The sequence below is a fragment of the Falco peregrinus genome, chromosome 9 (genome assembly GCF_023634155.1).
Source record: "Falco peregrinus isolate bFalPer1 chromosome 9, bFalPer1.pri, whole genome shotgun sequence".
NCBI classification, from domain to species: domain Eukaryota; kingdom Metazoa; phylum Chordata; class Aves; order Falconiformes; family Falconidae; genus Falco; species Falco peregrinus.
Window position 1 is genome coordinate 13,553,178 of NC_073729.1, and position 22,198 is coordinate 13,575,375.

At 36.8% G+C, this 22,198-nt stretch overlaps 1 protein-coding gene across 2 annotated transcripts in view; it reads right to left on the minus strand.

The window, feature by feature from the left end:
• Positions 1 to 22,198, minus strand: part of DNAJC24 (DnaJ heat shock protein family (Hsp40) member C24) — a 42,164-nt gene that overhangs the window by 14,375 nt on the left and 5,591 nt on the right. For both annotated transcript variants that reach the window (XR_008748878.1, XM_055814761.1), the window contains exon 3: positions 1,107 to 1,245. Coding sequence is in view for 1 of the 2 variants with exons in the window: in XM_055814761.1 (XP_055670736.1) it covers positions 1,107 to 1,245 (139 nt within the window). In the remaining variant the exon portion in view is untranslated. The remainder of the gene's footprint in view (positions 1 to 1,106; positions 1,246 to 22,198) is intronic.

Consider the following 22,198-nt stretch of genomic DNA (forward strand, 5'->3'; position numbering starts at 1 on the left):
GATTATTTAACTAGAGAATTCATTCTGGGGATATACAATTATATATCACTTTTTATCCTGCAGTGATGCATATCTGCCAGAATGACTAAGCCTTTGTCTCTCGAAGTTCTGGTATCCGCAGCGGCAGGGGAGTTAAAAATCAGCACAAGAGAGAAAGGTCTGATGGTGTGCCAATGTACAATGGAAGAGAATTCAATAACAAGCTGCAGAGACAGTGGGCTTTTATCAGACACATTCAAAAGTGGTGGTGGCTACACGTCAATGTCGGACCGGAGTGTGTTACTGCAGAGTGCGACTGAGTGTTTTCCCCACGGGCAATACACTATTATTGACTCCCCCCATTAACATGTAGGGTGGATATACATTTATTGAAGGTTCTAATGGAAGGCTGAGGGACTCCTATCCTGAGGCCAGAGCAGAAAGACAGCCTATCACTTCATGTAATGGTAGCCCATGTGTGACAGACCTGACCTACATTTCCCCCCTTTCTTTCTCACAACAGCCTGTCACTGTTTTAAGAAGCTATTTTCTGAGAGGTATAAAAAGAAATGCATGCTAGAGCTGCCTGGTTAATGTGTTATATTGGAATATTATTTATAAACCTGCTTTAAAAAAAACTAGTTTAGACTACATATGAATTATGAAAACTACCATAACATACACACCACCAAAAAGAATGTCTCTTAATGATGCTGAAGTGCTTACGAACCCATACACGTTGAATGCTAGGTGTATAATGAATTAATACCTATATCTAAGATATTGCAACAAAATGTAGTGTAAGATTTAAAATGAAGAATGCTTAATGAAACTGCCTTAATAAAAAGGGCTAAGGTCTGTAATTAGTATAGATTTCATATTCATTCAAATTATTAGGAATAATGCCACCTAATGTTTTGTTGGAAGTAATTCAAATGTTTTCACTAGCTAACGTATGTGTAGCAAAAGCTATAAATAATGGATCCACATTTGAAAGTAGGACAAGAGTGAAAGAAACATTTGGTTCAGCAATAAACAGCATTTTAAAATACCATCTAACTACCACTCCCAGACCCTGCTTATTTAAAGAGCTGCTGCCACTACAGCACTCCTTGGCAGGAACCTACCACGCTGCTGCAGGTCATACTCTTTTTTTGTCTCTTCGTTCCCTAGAATTTTCCACGCTTGATCAATTTCGATGAACCTCTGCACGCGCTCCTCCACTTCTCCTGCTGGCACATCTGCCTTCTGTTTGTCTGGATGATACTGCCAATCAAAAAAAAAAAAAAAAAAAAAAAGTTGAGGGGAGTGGAAGTGAGGAGGGTGGAAGAGGAGCAATCAATAATGCATTTGATATTCAGTTAAAAGGACAGAAAAAAGGAGAAGGTCTGAGCTAAGGTGCCAAAGGAAGGGAGACAACGATGCTGGGCACAAGAGAAAACTGCCAATTTAATTAGACCACTGAAATGGCAACAAAACCACCAGTGGCACAAATGTCACCATGTACACTGACAGCATTTTCTGGATAATTTGCTGATGGAATCATTGGTCTTATGGACGATTTACCTAGAGAGAGCGACTACCACAAACAGAAATAGGTACCTGCAGAGGACCATGACACAGGAACAAGAGGAGGTGCTGCAGGTGCTAGCAGTTCTCGTAATATTACACATAACTGACTTAAACAATACCACCAATGTTCAGTTAAGGCTATTACAGAAAAATTGAATGCTTACTATGTGTAGCTAATTTTTTTTTTAATTTATTATTTAAATGGTAAATAGAATATACACGGTCAAATATAATTTACAATACATGTAATTCTACTTTTGAAAATATGCCTCAACATCTTTAATTTCTTCCAGTTCAGTGAATCAATAGCCCTTCCAAATATTTAAAGTCATGGATCACTGGCTACAAAATTGTGTCATTTTAGTTAAGAAATGGTTATTCAAGGACATGGCTGCAAGAAATCCCATGTTAAATAGGCAGTGATAATTGAAATGGTGACACGTTTTCTCTACCATTTGTACTACAGGTTCTGAACAAAGCATTCTACCTTTTTTGGTTCAAATGTCTACTGAAAAGGAACTCTCAAAGCTCCATCTTCCTGTAGCTTTACTTCATCTCCAAAAATCTCTTTTTTTGATATTTTAAATTGCTCAGTAGAAGTGATGGACCAAGAGGAAACAGCGTAAGATGAGGAAGGTGCAATATAAACAGACCTATCAGCTGTTAACCATGTTATAAATCAAGATATCCCTTATTCCAGAGCTTTAACTTCTGCCCTTTATACCAACATCAGCTGGGGCACTGAAATGTATAGCAGAGTTTAAGCCTGAAAACTCCTGTTTGAGCAGATTTCTGATTAACTGAATCCCTTTGTTTTAGTTTATAACTGATTTTGGAAAGGAAAGAAAAAAATATAATGTGTGCTTTATAAGTTCCAAAATGTAAAAGGACCATTTACTGGAGTTTATTTGCTCGCTGATGTATCTGTCATTTGCACTGATGGGTGGTACCCTGATAAATCCCCTGTATGACAAGACGATGTACATAAGAACAAAATATTAAGCTTTGACCTCAAGTTTTTTCTTATGTATTTTTCCATAAACAAATGAATGTACCTGCAACCTCAAGTATGAAGTCTGTACACAAACGTACATTTTTTGGTTTTGTTTAAAAATGTACATTCCACATACCAGTAAGTATACTTGAACTCATCTCTGCATTCAAGACTAAGGACTAGCTTGCAACTTGCTGAAAACATGGCTGAAGCACAGTTGCGATCCACAAAGGTTTATCTCTTAAAGATCCCTTTCTTGTCTCCCCAACAGAAGATGACAAAATTCTAAGGTGCAAACAAATAAAAAATTTTTGGTCACTGCAATTAGTCACTGTATCCTAAATAGCTAATTAGATAATGAGTAATTATCCCTTTATTTGGTAGGCCCTAAATTCAGTGTTCTGTTGGCATGCATCACACTGTACCGTAAAAGGCATTTCAAAATATTATTTGTTTTCAAGCCCATTTCTCTGAAACCTCAGCTTTTCCTGTTGTATTTCAATTTTAATAGCATTTTTAACTTTGGCAGTTGATTGTATGCCACATTTGTAAAAAGTAATTAAAAAAATAAATATCAATGCTTAATAAGCATACAAGGCAAAATCGTCAAACCACATTAAAGACTCATATGGTTTCCTTTTAGCAATGCTATTTATTTTAATAATGATGTTTGAGGTGTGAATCCAGCAGTTACTCCTCAAAGCAGTATTTTAGCTAAAAAATGATACTTCATTATTTAAAAATATTTCAGATGCTGTATTTAAAATTTGGACCCACCTCAAATACTGTAGGGTTAATCGTAATACCTAAAAAGAGAGTTCTATGACTCCTGTGTGTTTCACTCTATTCGGATGATGCTCTAAGCATTCTCCTACTAGCTTACACCCAAAAGGATGTAAAGGCCCATCCAAGGAGTATTATACCAGACTTGGCACCACAGAAATTTAACTAGATTTGAATAGCACTGCCAGAAAACTGTTGCTCATACTGCTGTATGTTTGGATTTGCCACAGGGACCACATCTCCTCAACTCAATTTCTTACAGACACATGAAAACATTACTGACCCATTGCCCAAACCAGCACTAAGAATACTGGCTTCTCTCCTGCCAAGAATGTTGAGAAAACACCCCCAGAATATCACTTTTCCCTTGCTACACCAAAACTGCCTGACTGAGAAGTGATTTTGGGCTGTACTGGAAGTAGTCAGTGAGAAACAGTAACCCACGAATGTCACAAAAGTACTCTGGGAAAATAACAATCAATACAGAAAAAGGCCATTCTGTTCATTTCTTTAATAACGCAGAAAATTAATTATTCTTCAGATTTATCATTTAACATTTTTCTTAAAGCTTTGGAAATGTTAGTATTTGTAGCACATACAATTTTTATATTCTAAAGACTACAACTCCATGTAACTAACTACGCTGTAGGGGACCTACTAATTAAAAAAAAGAAATCAACTTTTGTCTCCGTGCTTTCTGAAACCATTTGCTCCTTCCTCTGCTGGGCTTGTTACTTTATTATCATTTGATGACTTTAGTAGCCTATGTCTACGCTAAAATAAAATAATACTCAAATCTCTGCTCTTTTACTCTAATCCTCTTTTTTTTTTTCTCCCAGTGACCCCATTTCCTCTGAATTTGTTGTGTACCTGTTCTCACTGACTCCCTTTTCCTATTCTCCAGCTTGCTGATCAGAATCCAAGAATGCTTCTCTAGCAAAAATCCACTCTTGATTCAACTGCCCATACCCTTCTCCTCCATCTCTGAGACAACAAAGGACGTGTCCTCCCTCCTGCTGTTTTAGACCCTGTTCAGCCAGCTCAGAGACCAGCCACAGAGGGCACCTTATCAAAGGTTCAACCAACCTACTCATAGCTGAAGTTCAGAGACTGTAATGTCCTCCGCCAATACTTCTGACATTAATCAACCAAACTTTTTTTTTTTTTTTTTGGTAGCTTCTTCCCTAATTCTTGGTTACCATATTCTCGCTTCTGATTCTCCTCCCTCTCCAGCACATCCTTCAGAGGAGCTGCCTCAGAGCCAGGGGGTTGGTTTTGTTTTGAAGAAGGTGAAATAGGATGTACATTTCTGATCTCCTCTTTTCCCATTCAGCCTTATTTCTGGGTTAATCTCAGCTGCAACCGTGTGCAAGCTCCGTAATGAGAACGGACAAGCCTGTTTTCTACTCGACCTATCTCCTTCTACTCAAACTGAACTATTGTTCATCTCTCCCTCTATACATCACGTTATAAGTTCTTACTCAAAATGTTAGAGCCCTCCAATGTCTCTTGCACTACTACTTCTCAAATTCTGTGCAAATTGTCATTCATACTTGCCATCTGAACGCTGTTTTCAGCTGTATCATACACAACATTTTTAAGCAATACTTCCATAAAAACAGCTTTTTGCGGAGCATTCATCCTCATTTTTGAACACAGTAATAATTTTTACTAACACATTACTACTTCATAGGACTTTATAAAAACAATAAAGGATATTTTCTCGAGTCTGACCGGGGGGGGGGGGGGGAGGGGAAGGTTACTTACGTATGCCCAATCCAGTTGTCCTTTTTTATACCTCTACTAGAAGTAATTTGCTAACTTCTTTCCATTACTAAAGACTGGAATTTATTTAACTTCACAGCATAAGATGCTTTGTAGTTATTGTTAATGTTAAACACAAACTGATTGATAATAGAAATATATTAGTTCATCTATAAAAATCATCGAATACATGTGACACTGCTCACTCCCTGCTGTTTATCTTGAACGTCACATTGGAATAGCATTTCTTGAGGACTCTGGCTCTTGGTGTAAGGGTTAATTTTAAAATGATTTTTAGGGGTTTTGTTTGGTTTAGTTTTTACAATCACTGAGAAAAAAATTAAAAAAAGCTCAAACACACTTTAAGCATTGTCTGTCGGAGACTCGGTGAAATTTTTAGTGCTGCAGGGAAACAGGAAAGTAGGCCAATACAAACTTACCCTCATGCCCCTTTCAGTTACAGCACCATTATTATACCTTTCTAAAACAACTGTATTGAACTGCCTTATTTTTAAAATACATCAGACTGTACTTTTCAGCAGTTTGGGTACAGTGGGCAACAGCGTATCACCTGGCAAACACACTCTGAAACACAGATACAAGTTCAGTTCATAGCTATGCGGGTACTCAAAAGTTCAGAAAATTTTCACGGAACATGAACCCTCTGCTCCGCCCCGGTGAGGCTGTATCCGGAGTGCTGTGTCCAGTGCTGGGCTCCCCAGTTAAGGGAGACAGGGAACGGCTGGAGAGGGTCCAGCTACAAAGACTGTTAAGGGACTGGAGCATCTCCCTGATGAGGGAAGGCTGAGGGAGCTGGGGCTGTTCAGCCTGCAGAAGAAAGACTGAGCAAGGGGGTTTTACCAGTGTCTACAAATATCTTCAGGGCCAGTGCCAAGAGGACGGGGCCAGGCTCTTCTCAGTGGTGCCCAGTGACAAGATGGAGGAAAGGGGCACAAACTGCAACACAAGAAGTTCTTTCTCGATATGAGGAAGAGCTTCTTTACTTTGGGGGTGACAGAGCCCTGGCACAGGCTGCCCCGAGAGGCTGTGGAGTCTCCTCTGGAGACATTCCAAACCTGCCTGGATGTGACTGCACAACCTGCTGTAGGTGCATCTGCTTTAGCAGGGGTTGGACAAGGTGATCTCCAGAGGGCCCTTCCAACCCTGACCATTCTGTGATCATAGTTTAGGTAAATTATTTGTATTTCATTATGCTAATCTATTGCCTTTGATACCTACTATAGAATAAAGAACAAGCAAGTGAGCAAACACTGTCTCAGAAAAAAGATGTTAATGTTGTTGTTTCACCAAATAATTAGAAGTGTAGAATCTCCAAAAATTACTTGAGTTCCATCATATATTTTATTTATACAATGATATTTTTGTTTATACATTGTACCACTCATATGGTTTTCGCCCACAGGGTTTGAATAAGAATTTGAAACACAGTACAGTACATTCAACTGCTATATTCTTTAATTTCTGCCTACTTTATACTCCATGAAGTTTGGTCCCTCCTGCACTTTAGGAATTGCAAAATTAATCCCTGGAAGTTAATAAAGACCACTTTGTCAATAACTGTAAAGGTATTACATCTCAACATCCATACCAAACCTTAAGAACTCTCATAGCACAAGGTGAGAAACTACAGTAGCTGGTTGAGCAAAGGAAGGAGCACAGAGATGACACCAAGGTCCCTATACTCCTAACACTCACACAAGTTGCTTAACTTTAGGCAATAAATGTAATGCAATTGATTGATTTTAATCAAATTCAAACTAGCAAGCAGAAACCCTCTAGTTAAACCTATTTAATATACATTTCTTATTGGTGCTCATGAATATATTTTTTAAAAGAAATTTATAGTACCCCATGAGAATCAACTTAATGTGACTTATTGGGAGGGGAGGGGTGAAGCATACATTCTACACTAAATCTGTAATCTCTTGCTAAACTGTGGAACACACAACTAAATTACTTGATAGAGTCAAACTTTTACTCATAATTACTTTTCCACACAACAAATTGAAAAGGCTGGTTATTTAGACAAGGTTTAAAAAATACCAGTCCTTCTCATTTATTACTTAATACATGACCGTGGTTATTTTGCCTTGTGTATAAGGGGTATTCACTTTAAAACCTGAAGGTGTACCACACCCCCAATTCCATACATCAAAACAGGAGGCTTTATTTTCTATGAAAACTACTGCTTCTTCCAAATTTTCATTTAAATTACGAAAAATTTCTTTCATTTACCGCTATTTCACAGACAGCTGTAAAGAACTTCCCCCTAAAATTACACAGCTTTTTAAAATAAGCTTATTCAAAATGTACATTTTCCATTTTTTCTGATTGAGGAAAATGAAGTAGATTAGCTCCAAGTTTTTTTCCATGGCTGAATTAAGGAGTACTCTCTGCTTTCTATGGCTTTGTCTTTCCTACTTTCCAATATTTCATGCAAAGCTGTGAAACATTTGGTGAAATCTTTGGCAGCAAATGAAAAGGAATACGAAAAGGATGAACCAGATGTGGCCGCATTAAATCTTGACCTTCTCTTCCAAGACAATTTCAGAGAAGTATTTTCAGACTTTTAAATTTTTATTATATACCTTTGGGATTTTTTTTTTTTTCTTTTCTTAAGGGAAACCATTATTAAGATTCTAAAATTCAAAAGTAGATACACATAGAACAATGATGAAACCATTAGAGCTGAAAAATTTAGAAGTTAGACTTCCTGTGTGAGTCATAAAGTAACCACTAAGCAGTCAGTACCACCAACAATTACAGCATAGTACATTTCTAAACTACCCGATTTACTAAAGATTTTTAGCTCTGGAATTATCTACAGTCTCATGGAATCACCTTGCTTTACTAAATTGACAAGTTTAGACAAGTCTTGAATTCCTGCTTTATTTCAATAGGGGATGTGCACCTACATTTGAGTAAGGACTACATCTAAAGCTAGAGATGTACTGGAAGTTTCTGAGTAAATCAAGTAGCAAGATTTTAACAGGGGATTACTCACATGCATTCAAACACTTGTGCTTTTGTAGGAACTACATCTAATGACTAAATCTAAGCTGTAAATAAGAGTCAATGATAGAATATTAACATCTAAAATTAACTTCGTATCTCTTAGCATACTTCACCCTTTTTCCGTGTGAGGAACACAGTAGTAACTATGATAGTTTTATAGCCTGACAGTATTTGTTTCATGTAATGCAGCTACAAAGAAGATTTCCAGCCAAGTATGAATTACCTTTTTTTTGTTGTTGCTGTAAAATTAACAGGAAGCCACGGTGTTCATAGCTACACTACAACTACAATACCTCCCGGAATTTGTAAAACGTTCTGTATTTATATTAAAAAGTAAAGAGGTGGTGAAAACCAGTAATGGTTAGGGAAGAGAAATTCAACCGAAACTTTACCAACAGGGCACTGCTCCATATCTGGTGAGACTACTCTTTTTGATGAATGACAGAACTGAATTAAAATTGCAAACAGAAGAGGTGAAAGTCATGAAAGTGGTAAGCAAAGGATTGGCTGGATTAACATTGCAAAAGTGAAAGTCACTATGGATAAGCATCGGCTAGATTCAGATAACAGCAGTACACATCAATGTCATCCATTTCTGCTGATAGGGGCGTTAGATGGATGACAGCAAGTGGACACAAGAGTTGGATACTATGCTGTTCAGAAGAAATAAAGAATGAGAGGGGGAAACACTGGAAGCAGCTGGATGAAGAGAGAAACCCAAGCCTTTTATTTTCAAACAACATTGTCAGACTCATGGCTGGGAATCCAACAGGATGAGACTTTGACGGCTCACTGGAATCACACAGATTAATACCAAGCACTTTTAAAACCCACATTATCAGTGTCGGGGGGGGGGACGGGGCGGCGGTCAATCCAGTTATGCTTGTATCAAAAGCTCAATATTGAAGAGGCAATATATTCAAATTTCAGAATCAGAATTCTCTCTCAGAGTCAATATATAACAGTTTATTTGGTTAATAAGGCTAAACTATTATTTTATAATGTGGAATAAGTAAGTTGAAATCCTTTTAAAGACAAAATGGGTGTAAGCAAGCAGAACAGAAAGCTTAACATGGTCTTGGTCTACACAAAGTATAGCAACAAACAAGTGTGTTGCACTCAGACAAAATGTACAAATCATTACCAGGATGCCCCTTGCAACATAGTGCAGTGCATCCTTTTAACAAAACAAGAACAAAATGCAAGAGTTAAAATTAACATGAAAGTATCAAAACAGGAACACTATGTTTAAAAACATTTCTCATGCTTTATGCAACATTTGTACATTATCAACTGTAATTGTTATTATCTACAGGTTAAGCTAACAGAGGTCAGGACAAAACCTTTAAGTGTTCTCATCTGACATAAGTATTCATAGGTCCATGCAAATTTGTCTGTAGACTACAGAGCTCATCATAACACTTCACATCATATTAAAAAGCTGCAAGACAGTCAACATTAAGAAGAAAAACATTAACCAGCTATTTCCTATTCAATTTCTGATTATAGTCTGAATTCTTGTTACATTTCCCTGCCTTTAAAAAAAATATAAATAATAATCTGAGTAAATTTAATGCCAGGCAGTTCTTAGAGGAAGGTCCTTTGCCCCTGCTAACAATATATGTAGTAAATACCAGTTTTTACTGGGACTTGCCAATAAATCTCACCCCCTGACACAGAGTGTCTGTTCATACTCAGTTTTTGGCTGCTCTGCCACAAATGCCAACAAAGGGACCAATTAATGAAAACTTTCTTGATACATTCCCAGTGGATGAGTGTCCGCCTTGCAGAAGGTACCTTGACAACATTCATCTCACACGGGCCAAATGGTTGCTCTGTGGTAGCAATTAAGACACCACCAGCCTTGGCTAGATTTAAACCAACAACCAAATCTGTGTAGATCTGACCAAATGCTCATAGAAGTCTGGAGAAATTAACTGCTAAACAAGGGCTGTATTGAGTCATATAATTGCATCCATTTCTCTAGTTATCAACAGACCACATGGACATATTTTTATTAGAAAGAAATTACAGTTCTTAAAACAAGATTCCTTAATCTGGCCACATGACAGTGTTTAAGCCCCGTCCATAAATAACTAAGAAATCGACAACTCTTCTAAACAATGTCAAGAATCAACATAATATGGTAGGCTGACATTCTCTGTATCTGTACTCATTTTCCCCGTCTCTCTCCCCAAAAAGCTAGTGTTCAGTCTTCATATCCCCACAGCTTTAGAATCAAGTTTGGGCAATTAAGCTTAAGTGCAGCATCCCTCCTCTTTCTAAAATTACATTTGGAAGTAGAAGAGTTTTGCTGCTTTGATCCAGAAGTGCCCATCTAAAAGTCTCTTACCACAGTTTGTGAACACGAGAGACTAGCGTGATAGCTGTGGAAAACCCTGGCCTCCCATTGCAAAGTTCCAACTGGCTTTGGGTTCTTGACAAAGCTCACCCTTCCCGAAATCTCTGTCCGCAGGCAATTTAGAGTGTGGCTGGTCAAGGCCCCAGACCTCGTGATCATTATCACAAAATTAGGCATTCTGCTTCTATTGGTCTCGGGGCTCGACAGTTTAGAAGTATCCAAGATATTAAACTTGGGTTATCTGAAATACTATAGCTAAGCTTAACATGGTCTAGAGAGTGCGTTCCCTCACCACCCCAAACCCACACATTTACAGTTCTATACTATGTCATTATAAGGTGTGTAGCAGACTTTTTAATCAAATTATGTGGCATGTATTGAAAGTTGCAGATCAGTTGATACAACACCGAAATATAAAGCTGAACAGTCTCCCTGCTGGACACAGCACAAGAAAGGAACTATATAATGCAATTACAACACTCCAGGAGCTATATAATTACATTTAACATTAACACTTTTGCTAATTTTACATACATTGTCACACTGAATACTTTAAGCCACAAAGCCCTATCAGCACGCAATAGAATTAGCACACATATTTGCTATTACCTACACCATGTATACGACAGCTATATTTGAGCAATCAAGCACACTGACTCCAAATGATCATTTACTTTGGTTATGGGTGTGATACACAGATTAGAATCTATGCAGACTAGCTGTTACGCTTTAGGGTTACAGTCTTTTTCTTGCAGAATCCATTCTGTGATGTGAACACAGACTGGATTATAAAATCATTTATTAAACTGGAATTTGAATTTTTTGAGAACTAAATTTAAGAACATGTTTTAGCCACCTGTGCTGGTCAAGAAAAAAAGGTGACAAATATGCACCTCACCCCCACGCTGTGGCACTTGCTGAACGGTCACAGAAAAAAAAAAGCTATTTTCTAACTTCACCAGCGGAACTCATTAAATTAGGGCAGGATGAAAAAAACTTAAGTATTTTACAAAAAAAAAAAAGTGATTTATTCAATTAAAGTATTCTAAAACAGGAAGCGGTTTGTTTCAGTAAAACAAAGCAGCTCAAGCTGCTTTCAGGAGAAAATGAATTCATTTTGAAAAAAACATTTGTTTTAAACACATAACCATTAAACTTTTATCATGTGAGGAAGAAGAATTTCTGAATGAACAGTATGAATTAATTACCAATACATTTATACAAATGAATGAAAAAAAAACCTAATTAGCAGTAACTAAATAATTCTAGCAGTAGTGCCTTGCTAGACTCAAAGTGCTTTTCAACTCAAAATTATTCAATTTTCAACTGAAAAACCATTACAAACTAATATGTAATAGAAAACCAGTTAGGGTGGAACCCTAAAGCACTGTGGTGCTATCTGCCCTTAACTTAAAATCATTTTCCTTAGCATTTTATCACAAGCCAACAGGAAATCCTACTGCCCTACTTCTTTCTTACTGCTCCAAAAAGCTGGAAGAAAACCTACATAGTTTTATTTTAAAACAACTATTTCATCTATTTCCATAATTTGTAAATCATCTCTTACATAAGAGACGTAAACAAACAAAAGGGTACATGATTTTTAAGAGCAAAACTTGTACAAAACACAGGGCTGATACTTCGATACGTGCTTCTTCTATGAAGTATTAAGTATCCCTAGCTCTCCTCAAGTTTACAGTGGAAAGTGAAGTTTTTCAGCAATAGAGGTTTCCTTCACTGCAACTATGCTCAAATATTCTTTTTTAGCTTTTCTACAGGCCTATTTTGCATATAAAGGTCTTCTACAGGAACCACCCTGAAGCAACATTACACTCTGGGCTCTGTGGCCTACATGGTTCATCAGGTACTAATTAGATAGCATGTTCTGTCAACACTTTCTGGCTTTTCTTCTATTAATTGATCATCCTGCCCAATTAATACAATGCAACACCAGTTCCAGACTCCTTGTGGTCCTTTACCTGTGAGAAACAAGGATGAAGGGGATAAAAAAACAACTCCAAAAGGGTCACAAGGTAACCACACTTGTCTAAGATCTGGAGTGACAATAACATCACTATGCTGAAAGGTTAATTATGTTCCTACCAACATTCTCTGGAGCTTGAGTCTGGGTTTTTATCTAAGAAAAAAAAAAAAAAGTACACAGAAGCAAAAAAAATCATACTTCAGCTAACAGGCTATATTAAATTTACAAATGGTAACAGCTCATGAAAAAGGCTGCAAAACTAAACTCACTTAGCCATTAACAGCATATTTCTCATCAGAGTATTTGCAGTTAATGTTGTAACTGTTAGATACTCAGAAAATGAGTCATGAACATTGTGCAGAAACTACAATATGCTAATCCCACCTATATACACAAGAGTCCAAACAACAGCTGCCCTTAGTCACATACAGTCAGAACAACCATAAATCAGCATTTTATAAAAAGTGTAAGAAATAAAATGTTTTTTCCATTTATTACACTGCACTAGATTGCAGAAGATAAAAAAAAGACAAAGCCGCTGCCAAATACAACACACTACTGCCACCTAATGCTTACCAGAAGGTTACATCAAAAACATTTCATTGTTTCTCTGCACGACACCGTCTATCTAGCATGATGGAGAACAGAGACCAAAGCAAATAAAAGTTTATTATTGTTTTTAAATATCTGCCTCACATTTCCCCTACCGGCTTTCTATAGTGAACTGATGGGATCGTATCCGTTCTTGTACGCAAAGACTGTAAAAGGCAAGATGTATGTTCAGGGGGCTAAACGTGGGACTCGTATTTCATCTGCAAAAAAATCAGGAATGTAATACATGCATTTCATGAGGATACTCAGAGAAGTGAGTACATTCACTAGATCAGGTTCCACACTTGTTTACATTTTTGTAAGCTATCCCTTGTTAAGTAACTACCACAATTCAGTACTGAATAGCTTCACAGGACAAGTATTTGGAAAGGGGAAGGAAAAATAAAAAGAAAAGGAAAAAAGAGGTGTGGCCTTTACATTAAAACACCACAAAACTACTTTGAAGGTACTTTTTGTATTTCAGTGGTTTTGCAAGGCACTCTCTCTGAAACGTGGAACTTGTTCACTTCCATGAAAAGAATGATTCCAGGTCTTAAACTTGCCTTCCTAGCCCACAATCAATCTTTTCAACATGTTCAATCAATTGGCAGAAGTTAGCAGGGAACATGGAAGTAGCCTGCTTTTTCCACTTGCAAAGAGGAGAAACAGAAAGTGGAGGGTTCCTTGTGACATTCAATCTTTTCATATAGAGATTTAAACTCCCCCAAAGGGTGTCTATCCAAAGACAGCTAGACAAAAGAACAAGGAATTTATCTTCTTGATTCATTACTTCAATCCATCTTTTCTTTTTTCCCCAAACACAAACAATCTTTAAGCTTTTTAACAACTTCAGCCTTCTCCTACCTGATCTTGTTATCTGCTTTGACACTGATTCCAGCCTCTACTGTCCATCTCCTGGATGATTCTTATTCATACGAAGTGTTCTTTGTTTGAGGAAAAAATAAGACAGTTTCATTTTCCTTCTAATCTCTTATATCTTATCTATTCTTTGACCTTTTTCTAACATCGCTCACTGATCAACTAGCTGGTGAAAACTTGTGTACGTTCTTGTCCCTTTCTCTGTACAATCTGCCATAATTAGAAATAGTTATGCAAGTATCAATCTGAGCTTCCCGCACAATATTCAACTGCCTTCAGGCAGGGATAACCACTGCTGTACGCATCCAGCACAGCAGACCTCCAGCTTCACTCGAGACAAGTAAGAACCATCAGAATACAAATCTTTCAGATCATATTATTGCTGCTATAGATGTTACTGTAAGGAAGTTTTTGCTATGATGTATTTTCAGCAAAGTATCATCAAGCCAGCACATAGGAGGAAAAAGGAATTTTCCGGAACATTTTAGTTATTCATCACCCAATGAATAATTTTGAAAGAAAACTACAGACAGCCCAACTTGCCTTCTTTTAAAACAGCAACATGCAACAGTTATGCAGACCACATAACTGGCATTCACTAACAGCTGCACAGTAAAAACAGATGATAACACTATCAATCCAATGCTGCAAATTCTCAAAACTTACTGGAGTTCTCTAAAGTGCAATTAAAAAAAATTACAAAAAAATTGACACTGTCATAAACTCATTAATTTGCATCTTGGATTTTTTCTTTACCTTGCTTAAACATACTTGAAACTTCCTCAACCTTCTCTCTGATTAAGCCAAGAATTTCACCACACCACCTTCTTTCACATTTAAATCACACAGGTTGACAACCTTAATTTCTGACCAGGGTTTTGAATGGTTCTGTTATTCAATGGAAAATCTTAATCTTTTGTCAAGTTGGGCATGAATCTGAGCTGAGAGCCATCTGAAAAAGGATCTGCTTTTCCTCTTCTGTACTTAGTGTCTGCTGCCAAAATCCAAACCTTTTGCATACTGGTTTTATATATTTAACTGCAGTAGCAGTAGGATTGCCACTGTAATTCTGACAGAGTTTGACTTTTATAGATGTAAATTTCAACTTCCATGTTACTTTCAGTTTGATGCCACTTGTAAAAGCCCTGTGATTGCAGAGTTGGTCTTACACTAAGAAGTAATTTCTCATGTATAATACTTTATCCTCTTATTAAAGTCTAAAAATTATGTCAAATATGACCAGAATCCTTTTCTAAGGCAATTGTTTTTATCATGGCACCGTAGCATCACGATACTACCATACTGACACTATATTCTCTTATTGGTCTTAACTACTGACAGTGGGTCTCCTTTGTTCAAGGTAACACTCCATGAATATGCTACTTTAAAGCACTTCGGCTCCCCCTGCAAAAACAAATAATTGCAGATTCTCTTTTGAAAACTATCAAGATGAGAAAGAAAACTATTGCATTGGCAAGGGAACAGACTACATTTCTGCAGTAGCAGTAACTAGTCCCTCTGAAGAGAAACTCCAGTAACAAACCCTTAGTCCCTTCACTCCCTATCCCCCAGTCTGGGGAAAGATCTAACCCCATTACACTGAGAAGAGTCTAACAACACAGCAAGTAATTACCTCACATAACTTTAATATTAAATATTCACCTTCTCTCCTCTCCAGCACCTCCTGAACAAACAATGCTGAAATGAAATGTAAAAGTTTCAGTTTCTAGTGATCAATCAATTGTTGTATAAATAGAAGCAAAGATTAATTTGGCTAATGAAGGTATGAAAATGAGGAGAGAAAACAGAACCTAAGGTTACTAAAAAGTACATCTTTAGAAACAGCTTCTTTTTCATTTTCTTCTGCTTCCATGGATCCTTATGTTCCTAGGAAGAGCCACGCAAAAGCCTCAATTTGGAAACTACATTATACAGCAATAAAAATAACACCGAAAACAAGAAAAGGAAAGAAGGAAAGAAATGAAACTTTTTCAAATTTACAGAAGAATAAAGGTAAAATAAAAATAGAAAGGTAATTTTAAGAGCTCCTTTTAAATTTCTGGTCCCTGTTGTCACAATTTACTCTGTTAAATGTCACATTCAATGCTGTTCCATTGTTTCGGGGTAAGTTAATGCAGCCCTAGCCATACAATAATGTCAGCTACACAAATGGGTAGGAAACTAGTTCAGGCAAATGTTACTTTCATGTGAAAACAAACCCCAGAATCCTGTTCTGTATTATTAAAAAAAACCCAAACACACACAAAACACCCACAAACAAACCCACCAACAATAACAATGAAACCCACTAACAAAACAACCAGAGTTGCTTAAACTACTGAAAAAACAAGCATGAACTCTTCCAGCTGACATGGATGGGGCTGGATGAAGGCAAACCCACAGGATGCTATTTCCTGGCTGAGGAACACCTGGCAGAAGGACAGGACCAGGCAGGGGCAGTACTCTTCAGCTGGCACTGTGACCTGCAAGATGAATACCTTTCTGCAGGCTAAAAAAGTCAACTGCTTTGGTCCCCTACAACTTCTTAAGAACTGCTGAGCACAAAGCACAGTTCTTTGTGTTGTCCCCTCTAGCCCCTGATGACCATCACTAAAACAGTATTCCAAACCAAAATATACCATTAATTTTCAAATTCATTTGGAGTACCTAAAACCAGACAGACACCTTTAATATGTCAGATTTAAGCATAACGCCAAATAATCAAAATCCCTGAGGTACTTCAGCTGCAGAAGTCACTGCAGAAAGCAGGCCTTGAAGAATAGAGATTTTCTTTTTAAAAAAAGTTATCTATCAGTGACCATAACTGTAACACTTGCATAACACTTCAAAAGTTGCAGGTGGTTTTAGTTTTTTCTTTTCTTGAAAATATTTCTTTCAGCTTTCCCTACCTCTAGGAGCAATAAAGAATCTCTGCACTATTTGAAGCTGCTCCTGATCTCAAAATAACAGGTTAGGCCCTAGGCAAATTACAGCTTCTAAAATGGACATGAAAAGCTAAATATTTAACAGAATTCAGTGCTCAGTTTAGAAAACATTTGGGCGCAAAACCCATGAAGAAATCACCTACCTTTTATGAGGCCAGCTTAACTTGAGAGGTACATTAGTAAACATGTTATACCATATCTAAATAAACCGAAGGCACCACAGCCTGAAGTGCAAGCATCCTGAGAAGTCTCAAGCCTTAAAATCAGATGCTATGTGCTATGACTACAGCACAAAGGCTCCATTTCATGGATATCACAGCACCATAAAACCCCCAAAAAACCACAACAGAAAAAACCCCCACCCAAAACCCACATCAGCATTCAGTTATTTCAATTTTTTGTAGCCACAGTGACAAAACAATTCCAAACATAATCCACAGAAACAACTAAACTTTACAGCTAGTTTGGGTTGGATTTACTCATACTGATGGCTTGAAGCACGCATTTATATCACTAGTTTGGTGTTAATCGAGTTTCTAGTTTGAGGTTGTTTGTGGTTGGCAAATTTCTCCATTTGCAGTAAGGAAACTTTGACAACGTGTCCTTGTAATGGTCCAGAAGAGTCAAGGAGGTCACTTGATAAAAGAATACTCTGCTCATGTAACAGAAATTATTACTGAGCTTTTTGCCATTGACAAAATCCTACCAAGAATCCTACCAAGCCCATACTTTGCACTGCTCTTCTGTAGCAGTAGGAATTAATACTGGATTGCTGGCATGCTGTGCTAGAAGGTAAGTACCCCTTAAAAGAGCAACTCTTGTTCAGCCTCTCCTCAAACATCTGATTAGTTATTTTTAAAGTTATATCATGAAAAGAAAAATATTTAGCTAAGATGCTGCTCAGAAAAATCCTTCAACTTTACCTTCTTTGACCATGGACATTGTTATGTCATAAATCCAAGCAGCACAGACTGTGAATTTTTTCATTATTACTTTATTGGGCATAACAATGAAGGGTCAAGTTTTTTGAAATATCTGACTATTGACTTTTCAGCCTTAAAGTGTCAATTTTCAGTATGTTAAAAGTAAAGTAAGTGACAGAGTTTATCCAAATGACTGGCAGACTACAACAAAAAAGCAGAACTTTCTTACCATAATAATACAAGCTACCTACAAAGTGTCCTACAAGACAGACATTCCGGTATAAGAATTTGCTTCTGCATTAGATCTGATGAGCTCATGTCCGCCAAGCATTTGGGCTCTACACAAGATGAGAAAGCATGATGCACTGAGGCAAGGAAAAAAAGGAGGATGGGACAGTTATGTCATTCAGATTGTGATTTTCTGACTCTAAGGTGTTTAAAGATGAAGGAAAGAAGGATTGCAGGAATGTGTAGCTTTAAAAAAAAATTCCATAATAATTAGGTATTTTAAACGTAAGGCAAAAATCACACATAGAGCATTTATTTAAATCTGAAAAAAAATATACAAGTCTCCAAAACACTCTGTTTTACAGGTTACTACATCATATTACAACCGTTTTAAAATTTAATAACTATTTCAGATTCAACGCAAACGTGTCAATTTCATTTAATAGCAATAAGAGATCCTTATATAAGCACAATTATTGCAAGATGACCGAGTCTAGAGTCTACCCTTAACATTTATTATCTTTCAAACTCATGGTCTGGGATTACAGCTTCTATAAATAATTGACCCAGTGCTTAAAATTTCAGAAGCAGGCACTTTAATAAATAGTCTGATTGGAAAAAGTTGAACAACTCAAGATACTCTTGACTGTGGCTGCTCAAAAGTCAGAATAATCAGAACATTTATCTATGTGAAAACATTATGCCAGTCTCTATAGCCTCCTTCTTTGTGCTTTAATTCATATCTTTCACTATGTGATTTTTATTTCAGACATCTCACTTTAGAAATGAGATGAAAAGCATACCACACAATATAAAACTACTTCAACGTGTCTTCAAATGTGCTGAATGAACACTTGCAAATACTAAGAAACATCCTTATAGAGTTTAAGCTACTGAAGATTTTATTTCTATTCAGAATTTTGATTTTATACTACCGCAAGACACAGTGAATATTTGTAAGTCTAGAACACCTTTCACAGTCTACCAAAGACAGCATAGATTGTTTTTAATATATTGTTACAATTAATAACTTATATTAATTGTAATGCACAAAATGTTCAAGAGGCATCAGATTCCTTTGACCATAAGTGACATGAAAGGCCAAGCACACATTAGCTGAATCTCACATCTCAATTGCCTGATGCCCATTCTGTTCTTAAAACTACAAAGGATGAAGTATCAGAAGCTGATCACAACAAATAAATTATGGAAAACAACCCAGTAAACAAACAGATTACATTTAGAAATAATATTCCAAGGTAACATTACTTTCACAACTAGCTGAACTACCTGGATAAGGAATATATTATTACTTACTTGCTAGCTTATTTTGTGATACTATGGTTTTTCTCATATTCAATATAACAGTTAAAAATCACTTTCTGCTACAGGGATGTTCACACCATCCACTTGGTAAAATGCACCTACATCTTTTAAACAAACAAAATAATAAATTACACATTACAAAGTAATAAGAAGTGAGACATCGCCCCATATAAACTGAGATTTGGTAGACAACCACCTCTAATAAAAGAGTACTGCAGACTACCTACTGTGATATGCCCCTTTTCCTACTATGATACCTTACTACATCCTTTTTCTTTTCCCCTATATCCATGACCTCTCTTCCCCCCATTCCTTCTGCAAGTCAGGATACCTTTCTCAGCCTGTTCTTGTATAGGCTGTGTCTGAAGTATGCCTTCCAGCTGGTTGCTGACCAATCAGAACACTAATTGGGTAATCACTGCATTTCATTTGATTAGCCAGCTGCCTAATTATGTAGAACACATGCTCCCATTGGCCAGCTACCCTAACGAGAGCACATAAGGCCCAAGGACCAACAATGCCACCAGCATTACATCTTCACAATTCCAACTGAGCAAGCAGGAGCTTTGGCTCAGATGCGGCAGTCTGTACTGCTGCACGTGGCAGCATCACACATCTCCAGAATGTTTAAGTACCATCGTAACACATGCAACAAATCTGTAACACTATTCAGATTGATAAAAGTTCCTTGTAACATGATCATTTCCAGGGTAAATACTTGTTCCTCAGACTTACTACTGAATATCATAATGACCTCTTCTGCTGGAAGAAAAAAAACAACCAAACAAAAAATAACATGAGAAACAGGTTGATAAACAAAAGCTCTCGGAGCTTAAACATCAGCAGGAACATCAGCGTAATCTTGATCTGGCTAATCAAGCTGTTTGAACTAATGACTTCTGTAACACTGAAGTTCATTGTATACTACATCGGCTAATAACCAATTTAATTTTAAGTCCCAGCTTGAAAATATGCCTCCTTGTATTTTATTAAGGTCATAAGTAGTGCATCAGATGTAAAGAACAGCTCAAAATAAAACTATCCAGAGTGTCAAAATGATAGTCCTTTGTATGACACTTAGTGGCTTATCTTTCTCTCTGTTGCAATTACATTAACTTCAGTCAAGCTACAACTAGGCTAAACTGAATTTGTTCTGTTTATACTGTCAAATTACAAAATCCATTTTCTACAGGCTAGCTGAAACTAGAGTCAGCTAAGCATGATGATCGGTTGAATATCTGTAACAAGCACACTGCTACTCAAACAAAAAATACAAACCCTGCAAAGGCTATTAAAAAAAGAAATATACACATTGCATAATTTTAATTACGACAAACATTATTATGAGACTTCTGACACAAAGCTCAAATGTTTTCATTGGTAAAGATTCTAACTCAACTTAAACTCAACAAGAAGCTCCTCAGCAGGCAGGTCCTTTCAGGAGCAACGCTGAATTTATTTTGGAACAAATTTTAAGACAATCATGCAAGCAGGTCTCTGACTTTACATATATGACATCCTCTGCATTTCCTGTGACTGCAGAATTTAGATGTGTACAAAAATTTTATAAGAAACAACGGATTTTTTTGCTCTTCAGAGACAGACGTCTTTCCTCTACACAAACTCAATGGAACAATCTCTTCTTGAAGTTGTTTTGCTTCATTAAATTAAATTTCTATTAATGTCCTTTTTCATTGCTGCTGAGAGTCATTCTCACCTATGACTGATGCTGTTTTCAAGTTTCTACTCTTTCAAAGAGATTGACCACCTTAACACTTGTATTTGTAACACTTAGCTGTAAAACGCACCACCCTTTCTGATAAAAAAGATAATCTTTGTAACACTACGTGTTAAAATGGCACATTTTATTTCCTTACCACATTAAAAATAAGAGCTTCTCGCATACTCCCTGCTCAAATTACATGGATTCTTTTTAAGATTAGGGCACACATTGTAACAGCAGCATATAATTTTCCTGCACAATAATTTTTTTCCAGTTGAAAGGTATCCTATAATATCATCTGCATCAACAGGAACAGACACCTGATTTTCAGCTAGACAAAGCTTACATGTTTGGTGACTTTATTCCCTGTAAAAAGCAATATTCAGATATGTAGCAGCTACATGAAAATCTGAAAACAATCTGGCAACTCATTCTTTGACCACAAAGTGGTAGACCAAAAGGAGATGTAAAAATTCTGCCAATAATCAGATAGGGTCATTTTTTTTCCCAATATCCTATTTTTGTTACACTAATTTTATCTTCTGCTAATTTTATACACACTCAGAAATGGAAAATAAGCACTGTCCTTCCTAAAAGCTGTATGGATTCCTTGAAAAATTAAGTAAAGAGCATAAAACCATTTAAGAATTCTTCTTGGTGAAACGTCTGTGTATGTAACTGGATAAAAAGGCTCTATGTATCCCACATATCTCAAAACCACCAGCACGTTCCAAAGACAGAAGATTAATTATCAAACCCTGACCACTTAGAAACCGTAACAATTGTCAAAATTTCTTCTGATTCCTTTCAAAGTATGGAAACTGTAAGCCTTCTGTGCTTCAGAAGGCACTTTAGCATGAACTTAAAACAGCCAATCAAGAAATCTTATTACCTTGAGTTATGCTGGTTACAAATTACATATTCCTATTTTTTTTTTCTTTCAGAATTACTGGCTGGCTAGAGCTCTGCGCTAGAGAAAATACTGCAGTATAAGCCAGCATACACAAAAGTTTGATTTTGTTTTAAAAATAAGCTATTTATAGAATTGCCAGTGTAACACAGAACTTATGCCCAAGTGTCTGTCATCTTCAGCAGCTATTGACTGTTAC